This window comes from Lycium ferocissimum, chromosome 7, assembly GCF_029784015.1.
Source record: "Lycium ferocissimum isolate CSIRO_LF1 chromosome 7, AGI_CSIRO_Lferr_CH_V1, whole genome shotgun sequence".
Taxonomy (NCBI): Eukaryota; Viridiplantae; Streptophyta; class Magnoliopsida; order Solanales; family Solanaceae; genus Lycium; species Lycium ferocissimum.
In genome coordinates this window covers 44,092,077-44,109,174 of record NC_081348.1, presented here as the reverse complement: position 1 = coordinate 44,109,174, position 17,098 = coordinate 44,092,077, and the positions used below count along the sequence as shown (strand labels likewise).

General features: G+C 33.9%; 3 protein-coding genes across 3 annotated transcripts; 2 read left to right on the top strand and 1 right to left on the bottom strand.

The window, feature by feature from the left end:
* The first annotated feature begins 415 nt into the window (after positions 1–415).
* LOC132065268 (pectinesterase 31) lies at positions 416–8,043 on the top strand. The gene is made up of 6 exons (XM_059458573.1): positions 416–757; positions 2,681–2,785; positions 2,877–2,954; positions 3,845–4,032; positions 7,098–7,271; positions 7,774–8,043. Exons 1-6 carry the CDS (start codon positions 512–514, stop codon positions 7,934–7,936), a joined length of 954 nt encoding a protein of 317 aa, XP_059314556.1. The 5' UTR covers positions 416–511; the 3' UTR covers positions 7,937–8,043.
* A 1,156-nt stretch (positions 8,044–9,199) lies between these two features.
* LOC132062873 (GATA transcription factor 9-like) lies at positions 9,200–11,399 on the top strand. The gene is made up of 2 exons (XM_059455348.1): positions 9,200–9,830; positions 10,375–11,399. Exons 1-2 carry the CDS (start codon positions 9,570–9,572, stop codon positions 11,131–11,133), a joined length of 1,020 nt encoding a protein of 339 aa, XP_059311331.1. The 5' UTR covers positions 9,200–9,569; the 3' UTR covers positions 11,134–11,399.
* Positions 11,400–15,255: 3,856 nt separating this feature from the next.
* LOC132062872 (uncharacterized) lies at positions 15,256–17,098 on the bottom strand. The gene is made up of 3 exons (XM_059455347.1): positions 16,761–17,098; positions 16,338–16,518; positions 15,256–15,548 (listed from the first exon to the last, which is right to left on the bottom strand). Exons 1-3 carry the CDS (start codon positions 17,012–17,014, stop codon positions 15,267–15,269), a joined length of 717 nt encoding a protein of 238 aa, XP_059311330.1. The 5' UTR covers positions 17,015–17,098; the 3' UTR covers positions 15,256–15,266.

Genomic DNA, 17,098 nt, shown 5'->3' with positions numbered 1-17,098 from the left:
GATTTTTGTGGCCTATAAGCTGATGTTTGTTTTGGCTCAATTGATCAACATTGTTTTCTTTGGCAAATTACTCTTCTCCTTGGTCAATCAGTGAGGGATTCACGTTGTGATGATGCTATCTTTGTTGTCTTGCTACTTGATATAACATATTTCTGTTTAATTACTCTATGTAATTTTTTAATAGCTTTTACATTAAATGTTTCAGAAGAAATCAATAGAAGCTTTATTTGATAGTGTGCTACAAATAGATTTATGAAGGTCTGCGTCATTACATTCTAATAATGATGTATTCTTAGGTGACACTTTAAAATTAAAATAATTAAAAATTAACCGAACCGTACGGAGAGAGAAAAATTGAGATAATAGAACTGTTTTAAAAAGTCTAATTTTAATTATATAAAATAAAATAACGCCTACTGGTGACAGCCTAAAGGATAAAGTACACTTCCCTTGTCAGGTTTCTTCCTCCGCAACATCAAAATATTCTCACTGGAAAACTTGAGAAGCAAAAATGTCATCAAGAGTATCAGTAACAGTATCACAAGACGGAACAGCTGATTACCGAACAGTACAAGAAGCAATAGACGCCGTTCCGTTATCCAACAAATGTCGCACTGTCATTCGTGTAGCTCCTGGTGTTTATAAACAGCCTATCTATGTTCCTAAAACCAAGAATTTAATTACCCTTGCTGGATTTAGCCCTGAAGTTACCGTAATTACCTGGAATAATACTGCCACTAAAATTGATCACCATCAGGTACATCTTTCTTCTTTATGTACAATTATACTCCCTCTGTTTCAATTTATGTGATATAGTTTGATCAGGCACGGAATATAAAAAAGAAATGAAAACTTTTGAATCTTATGATCTAAAACAAGCTAAAGATATTTGTGTGGTAAGCACAAAAGGTAAAGTTTAAAGTTAAATGTATTATTCTTTTTGGGACAAATTAAAAAGGAAAGTGTATCACATGTAGAATTATACTCCCTCCACCAGTGACGGATCCAGGATTTTCAGGTGTTCGGAAAAAAAGGAAGCTAAATATACATTGTAATTTTTTGTCGAGGGTGTTCCGAACACCCTGGACTACACGTAGATCCGCCCCTGCCCTCCACTAAAATTTATGTGATATAGTTTGATCAGGCACGGAGTTTGAAAAAGAAATTACGACTTTTGAATCTTGTGGTCTAAAATAAGCTAAATATATTTGCGTGGTTATAAATTATCTCGTTAACCGTAAGGTAAAGTTTAAAGTTAAATGTATCATTTTTTTTTGGGGACAGACTAAAAAGGAAAGTGTATTATCTAAATTGGGACAGAAGGAGTATTACTTAAGATAGCAAGTATCCATACCACAATTACTAAAATATACTAATATATTGCTCTTAATTCTTGACCATATATAAGATTCCTATAAATAATATACTACTAAGGGGTCGTTTGGTACGCCGGATAAAATATGGGATTTCTAGGATTAAGTTTGAGATTAAATTTATACCGTGTTTAGTTGCTAAAACGCACATCAAAAATTGTGAAATTATATAGGTCTATACTTTTTTTTTTTTTTAAGCTTCTTTTTCTGTTTTGAATTTTTAGAGAAGATTCATACTTTATTGTTTGGTTTCGAGTCTCACCGTCATCAAAAGAAGTGCTTTTTCTTAGGGCCCGTTTGGCCATGAAAATTGTGAGTATTTGAAAAAAAGTAGTGTAGTTTTTTTGGTTTTTAGAGTGAAAAAATGGTATTTGGAAATTGGAGTTGTGTTTTGGCCATGATTACAAATTAGAGTTTGTTTTGAATTTTTGTGAGTGATTTGGAGTGAAAAAACTTTTTGTGTTTTCCAAATTCCAGGAAATTTTGAATTTTCCAAAATGTTATGGCCAAACATGATTTTCGGAATTCAATTCCGAGAAAAAAGTAAATATTCATGGCCAAGTTTCTTTTCTGTTTTAAAATTTTAGAGAAGAAGATTCATGCTTTATTATTTTAGGTTCGAGTCTCACAGCCATCCAAAAAAAAAAATGAATTTTTGGTGGAATACATGTCATACGTCAGACCTATCTATAACAGTTATCTTCTATGACAATATTTTGCTACAACCCTCAAGTTTTCTTTGGAACCATGTTACTATGTTATATTGCAGTTCGTGTAGTAGCCAAAAAGTATTCGGTTAAAGGATGCCATTATAGAGAGGTTTGACTGATGTATTGAGTACATAATTAAGCAAATAAAGATATCAATTTTAGTATAATACATGGACATAATGAAATTATTAGAAGTGTCTATCTTTAGCAGTTTTCAGCTTTTAGTTGAATAGAACAATTTACCTTAAGGATGTGTTGAAGACATAACCAAGTTAAATAAGTGTCGATTCTTTAGTAATTTAAGCTTTTAGATGAAATGGAATAATTCGACTAGGCATGTTAAACACATGATGGGCGTGTTGAAGACATGAATAAGTATAAAAGTGTAGCTTTAGATGAAACAAAAGAATTGGTCCTATGTCTGTTAAACACGTGATAGACGGTGTAGCACATAATTAAGTGAAAAAAATTAATCTTTTATCGGTTTGAAATTTTAGATGAAACATTCAAAGACACTTCAACATTCATCTCTCCTTCATATGCTTACCATTGTTTTTTGCACTTCAGTTATTAATTTTCATTATATCTGACACTTAGGCTGCAAGGCTAATTGGTACTGGGACATTTGGATGTGGAACTACAATAGTTGAAGGAGAGGATTTTATTGCTGAGAACATCACCTTTGAAAACTCTGCTCCTGAGGTACTCTATATTTTTTTCCTTTTTGATCTTTGCAAATGGTGCATGTTGCCAGATTCATATTGCTTCATTTCTTTTTGGTCTTCTCTTATAGGGATCAGGACAGGCAGTGGCAATCAGAGTTACAGCTGATCGTTGTGCGTTTTATAATTGCAGATTTCTTGGTTGGCAGGTGCATACACTACATTATTTGCATTCTGTCATCTTTTACTGTTTACCAGAACTTTTGAACTTCATGTCTAGTAGAAGCAGGGGCGGAACTACATGGTCCCAAGGGTGGTCAGGCAACCGGTGTTCGGCGGAAAATTATACGGTGTATATAGATAAAATACTGTTTTATATCAATACATCTAAAGATTTGAATATCCTTAACATAAATGAAAGCCTTATTCCAGTGGTAAAGGGTGTGTTGAATGTCACACCCGAGTACACGGGAGCGATTCTCAGTAGCAGCGCTACTAACCTACCTTTGTAATTTTTGAAAGAAACAGCATGCATATCCATAATAATTCCCAACTGTCTGTTTGACTTTTTTTTTTTCCAATAAACAATCCCTGAAAGTCATTGTTCTAGATATTGTGTAGTTAGATACAATTTTTTTTGTCGCACCCATTCATCAAAAAAAAAATAAAAAATTAATTTACTTCTCCAAGTTTGAACACCCTTAATAAAGTTCCTGGCCCCGCCACTGACTAGAAGCAGCATATACCTTGTGGCAAAACCAACTTATTACTCAGTTGCCGGTTTCGGCGAGTGGCAAGGACTCCATGTCAAAGAAGAAACTCTGTAGCTTATATGTGCTCTGATTTCCCCCCAAGAGTGATTTCATATGTTTTTGGATCATTTCTGAATTCTGTTCATTTTCCGCCATGCTCAAAAAAGTACAGCTGGCTTAATTTATGTCCCGCAAATTTGTCTCTTTTGTGGATGTGTATAGCACATTTATTTCTTGATTGCAAGGAATATTGTTGCTTAACATACTCTTTATTTTTTGTGGTGTCTTCAATTGTCGACCTTGAGGGGTTTTAATCTTTTCTAAAGAACATAAATTAATGTTTGTAGGATACATTGTATTTGCACTACGGGAAGCAGTATTTGAAAGATTGCTATATCGAAGGAAGTGTAGATTTTATTTTTGGTAATAGCACTGCTCTTTTAGAGCATTGCCACATACACTGCAAATCGGCGGGATTCATTACTGCACAAAGCAGGAAATCTTCTCAAGAGACAACCGGCTATGTGTTTCTGAGGTTTGTGACTAGTTGGATTTGGTTATTATTCAGAATTCCGTTTATTTAGAAAATGAACCACTTTATTTTTTAGCTCATGCTGGTTCTTATGTTTGTTACTTAATTTCTTTGCTCTTTTGGTAAATTTTGTGCAGATTCGAGGTTCCCATTATACTGATAGGCTATAATAAAATTCTAGGCATCTAAAGATCTCGGCTCTGTTAAGAAACTTTAATTACTTGACATTAATCTGGTTCTGGCCTATTGAGTTGCCTATCCATGGGATAATTGGTTTGAATTCCTATTTCATGGATATATTGCCCTTTCACTGATCCGATGGTGTCACTGTCTCACCTAAACTTCCATAAACCAATCGGCCCAATAGTTTAAAGCAGAATTCTGTATTTATTGTGATGTCCTATCTGTCTAAATCCTTGACAAAAGCTACACGAACTTTCTGTAAAAGGTATGTTTGTGGGATTTCTGGTTGGTTTCATTACATTCAAGGCGATCTTCCATTTGATTTTTCACATGTATAAAGCCTACCTTGTTTCAGATTCTCTATGCTAGTAGCCTGTAGTAACAGTACTTAGTTTGTCTATGAATGTTCCTTTTTGTCCCATTGATTTAATTGATTATGAGAAGAGATGCACAAAGTAACTGGTTGAATGCATAAATCTTGGGATACCTCGTTTGGGATGCTACAACAGATTATAGAAAGGGTTGAACAAGGTCTTCTCTTATTTGCATTTGAGATAATAAGAAAGGGATACTTCTAAAATGTAATTGCTTTTTTACTAAATACTGTTTTCCGGCCCTTCCCCGGACCCCATGCATAGCGGGAGCTTAGTGCACCGGGCTGCCCTTTTACTGTTTTCCGAATCAAGTTGCATATCCAAATAGGCCGATGCAAACATAAACATGCATATGTATAATATATTATATATACATGTATGTGTGTGTCTGCGAGCTCGCATTTGTGTTGTGACATTGTCAGTAGGATTGAATCTCAAGAAGTGCTCTCAAAGTTGCAAAATAGTATCTTGTTTGTAGTTTGCTTTTGGTGTTCCCATGAGACCCCTGTTTGTATAGAGAATTGGGTCAACTTTTTTGAGAATCATGTTTTGATGTAGGTTCTCTCTCTTTGGTATACGGCTTGTATATGGGGTCTTTTCCCCAACTGTTAATAAAATTATTACCTCATCAAAAAAAGAAAAAAAGTGCTCTTAATCAGATCTTGATGAACATCAAGTTTGTTACTGTCGTTATATTCCCTTTTCACCTCAGAAATGATTCTTGCACCCCGGTTTCGAAAAGGCAACTCCTAGTTCCGCTATCTGAAGATGATGTATAGCATCTCATGCGGTGATAATGCCTAGTGTCTAAATATAATTTCACCTGTTCTTTTCCTCGACTGTTTAGAGGGACTTTTTTTTTTTTTCAACAAAGGGACTGGAATAGTAGCTTTGTCTTGCACTTGGTCCCGTACCACCTTGGTGCCATATTAATAAAAACTTTAACTTATCAAAACAAAAAAACAAAGGGACTGGAATTGACTTCTCTAAAAAGGAGATAAAACTATTTCATCTATGTCTGGCAGTGTAGGTTGGTTTTAGTTTTATAAGCGTTTGCAAGATGAGTATTAGTTTCAAAAACTATGCTTGGTTCTTTTGCTAATCTACAACAGGTGCAGAACAATGTATTTTCGTGTACATTGTCTTTCTTTCCAAAATAAGTTGAGCAATGAACTTCCTTGATTTGAAGTAAGAAGCTACTCATACGCAAGTCCGCAGCTACTTAGTAACCTTAGTTAGGTTCAGTCATTCGGTACAACTTGTCCCCAAGAAAAAGGTATAATACGACTCCCTCTATCCAGTTAATGTGGCAGCATTTCCTTTTTAATTGTACCAAAAAGAGTGACATCTTTTTAAATTTGCAAACTATGTAATGTAAGCTTCTCATTTTACCCTTTTGCTTTAAAATTTTCCATGCACAAGCGTTTGATGGAAGCAATTGGGATCTGAGTTGGAGCTTCTGTATCCTAAAGGCCTTAGACATAAACCAGCCTACAAAAAAAAAAAAAAACATTGAAGGTGTTTTCTATAACGACGAATTATCGAAGTTGGTAATGACATGAGTCTTTAATCATAGTAAGAGAAAAAAGGGGATTGGATCATTTGAATCTAGTTGGTGATAGCATGATGTCTTTCTTGATTTAATGACTTCGTAATGCTTCACATAGTTTCGGTCAATCTGGAATAAAAGTTCAGGTGTTGCAGGCGTAACCTCTTTCTTTTTTGTGTGTTTCCGGATACGGAATGTTGCAAACATAACTTTTGAAGTCATACTTCGATATTAGAGAAAGGAGTTTCATGTGATGATTCCCGGAACTTGAAGGGTTGACACGTATATTTTTCTATCTGTGGAGGAAAATTCTAGTCTTGGGGAAGGAGCTTCGTGTCTTCATTATTTTTGACCTGGAGTGCTCTTCTGTTTTGTCTTCTCAGTCATTTTTTTTTTATTCACTGTGGTAAATTGCTGTTTGAGAGAGGTTTAGCCTTTTCCAATATGTCTCAGTTAGAAGATCTTAGCTATAGTTATGGGGTCTTATAGAAAGTTTACACTTCATTTTATCACTCATGTCTATGTCGAAGCATCATTATCTTTAAGATCTCTGTCCATTTTTCACTCGAAAAAATTGTTATTGCAAATTCTCCAGTTAAAAGCACAACTCAGGTTATGATGACACCACATCCTTAATCTTGTTTAAGTTTCACTTAGTGAGTGACCAGATTTAATTGGGAATTCCGACTTGTGGTAGTCTTTAGATAAATCTAAAGTAAACCCATTTATCAATCAGCTTTATCGTGAAAGATCATAGTAAAACTTTTTATAGAGAGCTTCATCTTGGTATGAACTTTTTAAGATTGTACCTCACACTGGTTTCTGATTCACTAAAGAATTCAATGTCTGATTAATATTTAGAGATTTTTCCTCTGCAATTTCAATCTTTCATGCTAATTTTATCACTCTTGTTTTTCTTGCCTTGCTGATTCTTTTGAAACAATTTTCCTGGGACTATGAAGATGTGTGATCACTGGTACTGGAGCGACCTCATATACACATCTTGGACGCCCATGGGGGCCTTTCGGGAGAGTGGTTTTTGCCTTTTGTTATATGGATCACTGTATTAAGCATTGCGGTTGGAACAACTGGGGTAAGGCAGAAAATGAGAGAACTGCTTGCTTCTATGAGTATAAGTAAGTCTTCTGAAATCCTCAATTTACAACAAAGATTCAAATAGTCATATTAACTTCTATTACAAGGAACATTTTAGTCATATACTGCATACAAAATATTGAGGTAGGAATTCCTCTCTGTCCAAAATCTTCTCTAGGTACAAATCTTGATGAGAAGTGTGCAAGTTGATTAGGGCCCGTTTGTACAAGTAATTTTTTCCCTCTTTTTCAAAAAGTATTCACAAAACATTGTTTGACATTAGAATGACTTTTTGGTTAGTTTCTGAAGATGAGTTTTTCAAATTTGAAAAACTGGTTTTTCCCTTGCAAAACTTCAACCCGTTTAAACACGAGTTCAACTTCCAATTACCATTTTTCAACTTCAACTTCAAATACTACTTTTTTTCAAATGTCACTGAATTCGTGTCCGAAGTCTACTTATAAAAGAAGCTAATTAACCCTTGTCTGTATCCTATCATTAAGCTATCATCTCTAAGGTAGTTTGTTGGTGAAACTGCTGCAGGTGTTTTGGACCGGGTAGTTGCCCGTCAAAACGAGTGACCTGGGCCAGAGAATTGATGGATGAAGAAGCAGAACAATTTCTCATGCATGGTTTCATCGATCCAGATCAACAAAGGCCGTGGCTGTGTCAGAGGATGGCGTTGCGCGTACCATATTCAGCATAAAGCTCGGGTGTCTCGCCACTACCTCGTTAGATACCCTTTTGCAGATCAATACCTTAAATTTTGAAATTCCACTCTTTATAAATAAAATCTTAGTACTGTGGAAGGTTTAGTGAGAGTGAGGTCACATTCTTAGTGGCTATGTTGCTTTCATTATTGTACCGAGTTACTAAAGCTTCTGAGAGAGTATCTTTTTCTATTATGAAGATCATCTTTGAGCTTCACCATTGGAAAGAGCTCCATATAGCTGCTATGGGTCGAGATGGTAAAAGTTTACACGCACTTCATGTTTACACCTAACTACATTAATTTATTATAGTTAAGTGATAAATCAAGGTGAGATTGTGGTGGTCAACTATGATTACTGATAACAGTGTGCGTAAAGACACGCGTTATATATTTATTGGTTAGTGCAAGAATGTTATTATATCTTTTGTTAACATGTGTGTCGTTTGTTCTGAATAAAATGGTACCTCTAAGTTCTTAAAAGTTATAGAAACTTTCTTATAGCCCCACAAATAATATTACATGTTTTAATCATATGTTTAATTTATTTATTTTTCACTTAAACATCATATTGGGTTAAACTATGTCATATAAATTGAAATTGAGGAAGTATAAAAGACGAGGCAAGGTACAAATACAATGTATTAGGATAGTTGATCTCACGTGCTCTCACGTTGCTTGGAAGTTTAAGCTAAGAGCCAAACGAGCAAAGCAATCATTCAAAGGTAAAAAAGAAGCTAATGCTCCTTTAAAATTAAATAGACCACACGTGTCATTGACCACCGTCACTTTGAGCAAAACCACTCACATGTCAAGCTGACACACACTCCATCTCTGTCACGTGCAATTCGAACCCACCCTCCACGCCCACCTCCACCCCCACAAAACACACACCACTCTTTTTTCTTATGAGTGCGCTTTGAGTAAACAACACTTCAAGAATAGTAGCCCTAAATCACAAAGAAGATGTAAATCACACTATGCAACCTTGTGCGATAAACTTGATTGAGAAGAGCATGCAGGTGGCCTCAAACCCAAAACCTCCTATTTGGGAGATACCAACTTGGGCACTACCGGAGTGGCTAACACAGACCTGATTAATATGGCTTCATGAGTATTTATTTTATGAAAAATGTTCAAATTGCTTGCTGTTATTTATATAAAATTACACAATTTTACCATCCGTTAAATTTTTCGTTAGTATATATGTATCCTTGTGGTTTGTACATTACTATGTACTTGCCCTTGCTATTAATAGAAATTCTAGCGTAAAATGAATGAATTATAAAGTGTCTAAATTCGTCGAGCCAAGATATTTAAATATAAGACTACTTACCAAGAAAAAAAAATCTAGTGTAGGTATAATTTAAGGCCATACATTTGTCCTAGTCAAAATCCAAAAGTTTAGTTGTCTACAATTGTCCCCTTCAAACGCAAAAATAAAACCCTCTCCTTCTCTTCCTCTTCCTCTTCCACCTCTCTCTCTTCTCCATTATCTTCACCACCATCTTCTCTCTCTCTAGAAAGCTCGCGCGCATATACATACAACACACGTACGTTCATACACACTATAACTTTTCTTCGTTCTGTAATACTCCGTAAATTTTACCCTAGAAAAAGTTTATTCGATATGGAAAGTACTCCAGAGTTCTTCCAAAGAAGCAAAGTCGTCGTCAGTGACCATTTCGTCGTGGAGGATCTCTTAGACTTCCCCAACGACGATGAAATATTGGTCACTGAAGACATGTTGGACGTTGATATTTCTACTGGAACCTCAATGGATTCTTCATTTTCCGGTAGCAATAATATTAATCAAGAATCACAGTTCCCTAGTGATATTGGCTGCCAGAGTTTCAATGACGGGCAGTTTTCCGGTGAATTCTCCGTGCCGGTAATTAATTACTCTTTTTTTCATGAAAACGCAACGCATAAAACTAAAATTTTCTTTAGTTTTTGTTTTTATTTTGTTATGGTGATTAAATTACTAGACATGGAACTTTAACGCTTTTATACGTAAATGTTGCTTGAAGAAGCTTTGTTTTATTCAATGGCTTTTATTTTCTTCTAGAAAGGAGAAAGGAAATACTTACTTTTTTTTTCTTGTTTGGTTGATGAGGGAAAGAGTAAACTGTGGAAAATAAATTAAAGAAAGGAAAATTCTAGGTTTCTTAATTTGTTATGGAGGACCATATCTATGCTGCATTTGTTATTTTTCTCTACAATTTTTTTTTTCAAATAGTAATGCATTATTAGATACAAGACGAAAAATATTTATGGGATTTTTCCCTGATAATTATTCTTCATGAGTTCACGTTGGATTTTGTGAATATATGTAGCTTCTGTAATTTTCATTATTGTAGTATAATCTATAATGGAAATTGAAGTATTGCTAATTTATGCTTCCTTTTTTTTTTTTTTTTTTGAAATTTTTACAGTATGATGACTTGGCTGAGTTGGAATGGCTATCGAATTTCGTTGAAGAATCATTTTCGAGTGACGACTTGCAGAAGCTACACCTGGCGTCGGGAATGAAAGTCCAAGCTGATGAAGCTTCTGCAACTCATCAATGTCATTCAGAGCTGAATCGGGCTATAACTAGCCCGATTTTCAGGCATGAGATTTCCGTCCCTGCTAAGGCACGTAGCAAGCGGTCTCGTGCAGCACCATGCAATTGGGAGTCGCGCCTAATGGTATTGGCTCCTTCAACCAACCCAACTCCAACTACAACAACAACTCTGACCATGTCATCGTCAGCAGAGTCTGATGTTACATCTAATTTTAGTAAAAAGAAAGTGAAAACAACTCCGAAGAAAAAAGAAAGTTACCCTAGTTCGATTTTTGCCAAGACAAGCAACAGTGAAGGTCGAAAATGTCTTCATTGTGCTACTGACAAGACACCACAATGGAGAACCGGGCCAATGGGCCCAAAAACTCTCTGCAATGCTTGTGGAGTGAGGTATAAGTCGGGCCGACTCGTGCCCGAGTACCGGCCCGCAGCAAGCCCGACTTTTGTGCTCACCAAACACTCCAATTCTCATCGTAAAGTAGTCGAGATTAGGAGGCAAAAGGAACTTCTTCAAGTCCAACAACATCAACAACAATTTTTTCATCAGAACATGATGTTCGACGTATCCAATGGCGATGATTACTTGATTCATCAACTTATTGGGACCGATTTTCGGCATCTAATTTAGTGATTTGATGGTATAACAGTGTAGGTAGTTTATTTTAAGAATTTGAGAGAATTTCTCAAAATTTTCCTAGATTAATATCCTAGGACTAGATTCCTAATTTATTTTGGATTTGTTTTAGCTTTATAATTAGGGTAAAAGAACAAGAGATTAATTAATATGAAAGATGAATGAGGAAAAAAAAAAAAGTTGAAGGAACATTACAAGTAGGAGCTAGTGTAGCGATTTAATTATCTCCTATGTTCATTTTCCATTTGCCAAAAACAGTTGCCAATCAAACCAAATTTTCATTATGCAAAAATAACTTCTTTTCTGTTTACTTTATCATCATCCCCTATGTATTAATTCTCCAATTTTGTATATTTTCTTTACAAAATAGGAAAATAAAGGAATTAAATGGAAAAAATCAGGAAAGAAACTATTGCTTATTAGGTACGTGCAAGGATGTCGATTTGTGGCTACAAGAAGACATTGAAGTGTGCTTTGCATGATTTACAGATTGGTAGAATAAAAAAGTCTAGCTGGTTCCTTTAAACGTAAATTGCATTGTCATATAAATGGAGTGCTATATATGTGTTACAATCCAAGAGATGGATTGAATATTTACCAATAATACGTACAATAGAAGAATTATTATATTTGAAAAAGTAGAAAAGGAAAAGGTCAACTAAAAGAAAAGTACGTATCTCCTTTTAATGAAAATAATAACCTACACTCATGAAAAGGAAAAGCCGGGACATTTTGGTACTTTCACCTTGTTGGTTCAACAATATACATTCAGCTAGCAATACCATATATGTAAATTGTAGCAAACCCTAAGAACTAAAAAAAAACCTTTTTTTAGTCTTTTTATTGGGAAGATGAGAATAAGCGTTAATTTCAGCAAAGAAGATGCATATAGTGTATTTTGTAATTTGTAGTACTAGAAAGCCAACGTGGAAATTTACAGAGAATGTTATTCGATAAACACGGCAGCCAACAACAAGAACACAAATTACTTTTTTCTAATTAAACCTAAAAATGGTTTTATTTTCTTTCTCATCATCTTCTATTAACCTTCTTATAATAAACATCGTTTTCTGCTACACAACTTGGCTCTCACTCTGAAAATTCATTAGCATATCTTTTATGCACAGAATTCAATTCAATAATTCACCAACCATCTCAAATATGTGCACATCCACCTAGGTCCTCGAAATGGAGATATAGAAAGCAATCAAATTAGAAAAACGTAGTTTAAAAATAGTGTTGCTTACTTTCATGTACGCACATCATATGTGCCTCACCGCAAAGTCATAATGAGATTAAAAACCGATGCTTTATTGCAACGGAACATGGATGGTTGTACGTGCTACAGCCGACCGAATGAATGTGATTTCTTCACTCTTAATTAGAGATTTCGAATTTAAGTTTGATTCCGGTGTTATTTGTCTTTTAAAATTTAACCCATTCATCAAGTAAACTACTTAATAATTTAAGAATAATAATACTATTTGCTTACACAAATCTTTATAAGTATCTCTGAAAATGTCTCACTAGATCTGGTTATTATTCCGCTAGCTAACCGGAACATTAGTGTAATATTTCCTTTTTCAAAAAAAGGGTGGTACTAAGTAGGCGTTTGGACATGCAATTTCATCTCATGAGATGAAATGAGCGTTAGGACATGCGATTTCATCTCACGAGATGAAATTCCAAATCATCTAAAAAGGCATGATTTGGGATTTGAAATCATGATTTCAAAAAATATAAATTTAAATTTGACCCATACGTTTATATTTTATATAAAAAAAAAGACACACAAGTTGGTAGATATATTTACCAGTCATGTTTACCAACCATTTGTATTAACTATTAATCTACAAGTTGGTAAAATGTATTTACCAATCATGTTTACCATGTGGGAGGATTATATTAAAGACTAGTTACATTACTATTCATGTTAAATTTTCCTTTTTATTGAACTAAAGTTTGATCAATTGATGTTGTATTTTTTAGAAAGGTCTTCTGGTAGCGTATTAATTTTATTATGAACTATGGTTTCTATCATTTGGTAAGATTGTATAAGAATTGAGAAAATTTTGATGGTTTTCACAACTTATGGTTTTTATATTTATAAAAAAAAACTGCAACTTAAGAAATCCAAATTGTAAGTCCAAACATGATTTCATCTCATGAGATGAAATCATGTCCAAACGGCTTCTAAGTAGTGACTAATATAGCTTAGGATGCTATTGGTATTGCATGTGCGATCCTAGGCATCACTGATCCACAGGCCTGAATATAAATTATTAAAATATTACTACCTATTTAATTGAAATAAATTATTCTGATTAGGCCAAATAAATAATAATATTGTTTAATTGAAATAAAAGTTAACTTCCTGCCAATTCTCAGTATGTCCACTGCAACCAAGGTGCTTTTTTGGTGCTTCATTGCAGTGTTCTCATTATAGTGTCATTCAATTTGATTTAATAAGTTATAATACTTGCTTAGAATAATTAATTTAGCTGCAGGAGCTGTTGCAGAAGCAGTGTTATTGGAATTATATTGCTTGTCATTAAGAAAACATTTGCAGCTGCGAGTTAACACTAATCATATTAAGCAGTGGTATTGCAATTTCTTGTGGAAATTAAAGAAAAAGGAAAGACATATTTGCAGCTGTGAATTTACTAATTAATAAATTAAACGATAATTAATTTCCCCCATTTACTAGTTTTAAAACTAATTTTGATCAGTTGCTACACTCCTCTCCACTGCCTCATCCATAAATTTTAAATTTCCTTTTAATACTTAAGATACTTAGAAAACTTCTAATTCATTTCAATCTTGTATTATAGAGAGGCACGTGTTACATAGCCAAGGGATACCTCAACGGTACCAAAGAAGAAATTGAAAATCGCTTACAATAAGAACAATGATACATCAAGCTGTACCATATCATCAAAATATTTCACAAATTTATGTGTTTGGGTACATAGATATACATCATACGAATATTTTGGATATATATCGCACGTCACTCCATCGATTGCCTAAATCTTTAACTTTTCTTTATAATTAAAAGAAAAATGTTCAAATATACTCTTAAAGTTTGTGATTTATTTCATATTTCCCTTATATTTATAGTTCGACTTACTCAATTGTTATTTTTTGTCTCAAGTATACCCCTCACTAATAAAGGAGTATATTTGGATCTTTTTCAATTGTTTAGGAAGACAGTCAATTTTATTGTTCAAATACATACTTCAAATTATTACTGAGAGTAAATTACCAATGTGATAGTCCTTTAGGAGTATATTTGGTGTTCTGTTTATTTATATGGCTCTACCGCGGCAAATGTCATACCAAGCTGGAAAATAGTTATACGGACATGCTAATATTATATTATATTAGTAATATACGTGAGATGAAATTAACTTGCCAACGGTAAAACGGGGTTGAAAGTAGTGAGGATGTTCTTATTTTATTGGAGGGGTTTGAATTAGCTTCTACCATCCATATCTCTTAAGAAATATATCAAATAAAAAAAAAGATTGACAATTTATCTTTTCTAACTTATCGCTCCAATAAAAAAAATGCTTGTGTTGGACTTTTTTAAATTGAAAAGTAAACAAAGGGCAAATATAAGAAAAACAAAATCCTTAAGGGGTAAATTATAACATATTCCCCAATTAAAATGTATCCAAATAAAGCAGAACGAATATAAGATTAATCCGACTAAATTTGGAATAGAGAAATTTGTATTGATGCGACCCCAAGCCTCCCAGGTTTATGCAATTTGAAAATATTAAGGCAAATGTATTTATTTAATTATATACTTTCAAGAGTATGTCTCTTTCATACTTTTATTTTTCCTTTTTCCCATCCCTTTTGCTTTGCACGTTGAATTAGAAGCTTTGTCTCAATTTCAGAACGATCTTTTACCCAAATAATATTTGAATTTTAAATTGTTGCAGTTATATACATTTAATAATCACATCCTATCCAACAAAGAAAATCCACAGATACAAATGATTAATTAGTACACAACTATAATACAATACTTAGAAGAAGAAAAACAATCAAACTGTTGAAAGAACTAAACTAAATTGCAATTAATCATTCTTGATTATTTATTCAATTTCTGAGCGCTATTAATCTCTACAACGATTCTGATGATTTTCACCTATTTCATTTTCCCCGTTACTAATAATATATGGAGATAAATTCAAGTACTTGTCTCTCTCTAATTCAGCTCTCAAATCTCTCCACCTTGCTCGACAAAGCACACAACTAATAGATCTTCTTCTACTACTTCTCTTCCATGCCATTATACATTCTTCATGAATAGGGTTTCTACATGTAACACAAGCTGCTATTTTTTCTTGTTCAGTCATCTCTTCCAAACACACCGGGCATGTCGTCCCATTTTCAACCTGTCAGAGAAGTACTGAGACGTAAAATTGACTCTCCTTAAAGAGATATCAATAAACTCATACATATATATGTTTTTTTCCCGAAAAATACAGACAAACATTTTTAGGATATTAGAGATTTTTTCATTGTTCGTTGGGATTTTCTGTATTCAGAGAGCAAAGATCAGCCATTATACAATAAAATCTTTATTTAAAGGTCCGGTCGTGCCCTAAGTTACAGTCAAAGTCTACACATATACATAATGCTATATATTTATGAGTTTAAGTTATATATATTGTCAGTATAAAAATAATTTACACGATCATGTCATCCAAAATATATTTACAGATAAGCCTCCTTAAAATTTGAGACTCGCAATTAATCTTGAATATTAGTTAGATATATTAATTATTACCTACTACAATCGATAAAGGTGGCCTGATAGTTCTTTACAGCGATATATAGAGTTTAAGTTATATACAACGTCGGTGTAATTTTCTTTTACAATATAAGTTTACCTTTACCGTAGCAACTAGCAAGTAACTTGCCTAATTTTCAAAATTACGAGTCCCTTATCATGTGGAGGCTTACCTGTCGATATCATTTTGCTGACTTGATGGTGGTAAAAATTCTTTATACTAATAATGTATATAACTTAAACTCAATCTTATATATAATAATACGATATAGATTTATATAAAGTATATTTGTGTATCTATGTATTCCAAACTAAAAGCTTTAGTAGAGAGTTTATTTTTATGCTTATAATAATAAGGGCTTTGCCCACTGATATTAGAAATTAATCTAACCTTTATTGTTACAGGCGAAGTCCTCTGCGGTTGTTGAGAAAACAACTGGTGAAACATTTCACGTACTTTTTGAGTTGCTAATGCTTCTGTCGAAATGGGTAAGTTGAGAAGACGTTGAAGCTGACATGGCCGAAGACTCCGTCGATAGAGACACGTGTCATCAATCGATACACCCAATACCCTAATAATGAAGCAACAAATAATATGTATAGGCATGAATTAACGCTCTTTATAATTTAAAAAAAATTAACTTATGTGTCACATGTTATAGCAGATAATACGTTTTATTTTCATGTTACTAACTATTATCAATTATTATCTTTTAGGTTACCTGATAATATTAGAAAAAATTACAATGTCAATATATAGAAGTTAGACTCAATTTTTAATATTCCATAAATAGAATGATCAAAATGGTCTCACCTAATAAGCACAAATAATATATGTTTGCATGGGGTGCTACGATCAGGGCAGCTGCATGAAGGGGTGGTGGAGAGAGTCACAGTGTAGACATTACACGTGGCACCTAAGACGAAAAAAGTGGCGTCGTAACGGTGGAGGAGGCGGAGGTGGTGGCTGAGGGCTCGGAGTATTCTGTCAGCGAGGGGTTGAGTTGGCGTTAGACGGCGGCGAGGACGGTGGTGGTGGTCGGAAGAACTGGAGCCCACGGATTCCATATATTTTTGTTGGAAATTAATTAAGGATAAGGTAGTTAGTATGAAGAAAAATTAGGTGTTTTGGCATATTATAGTAACTGTAGA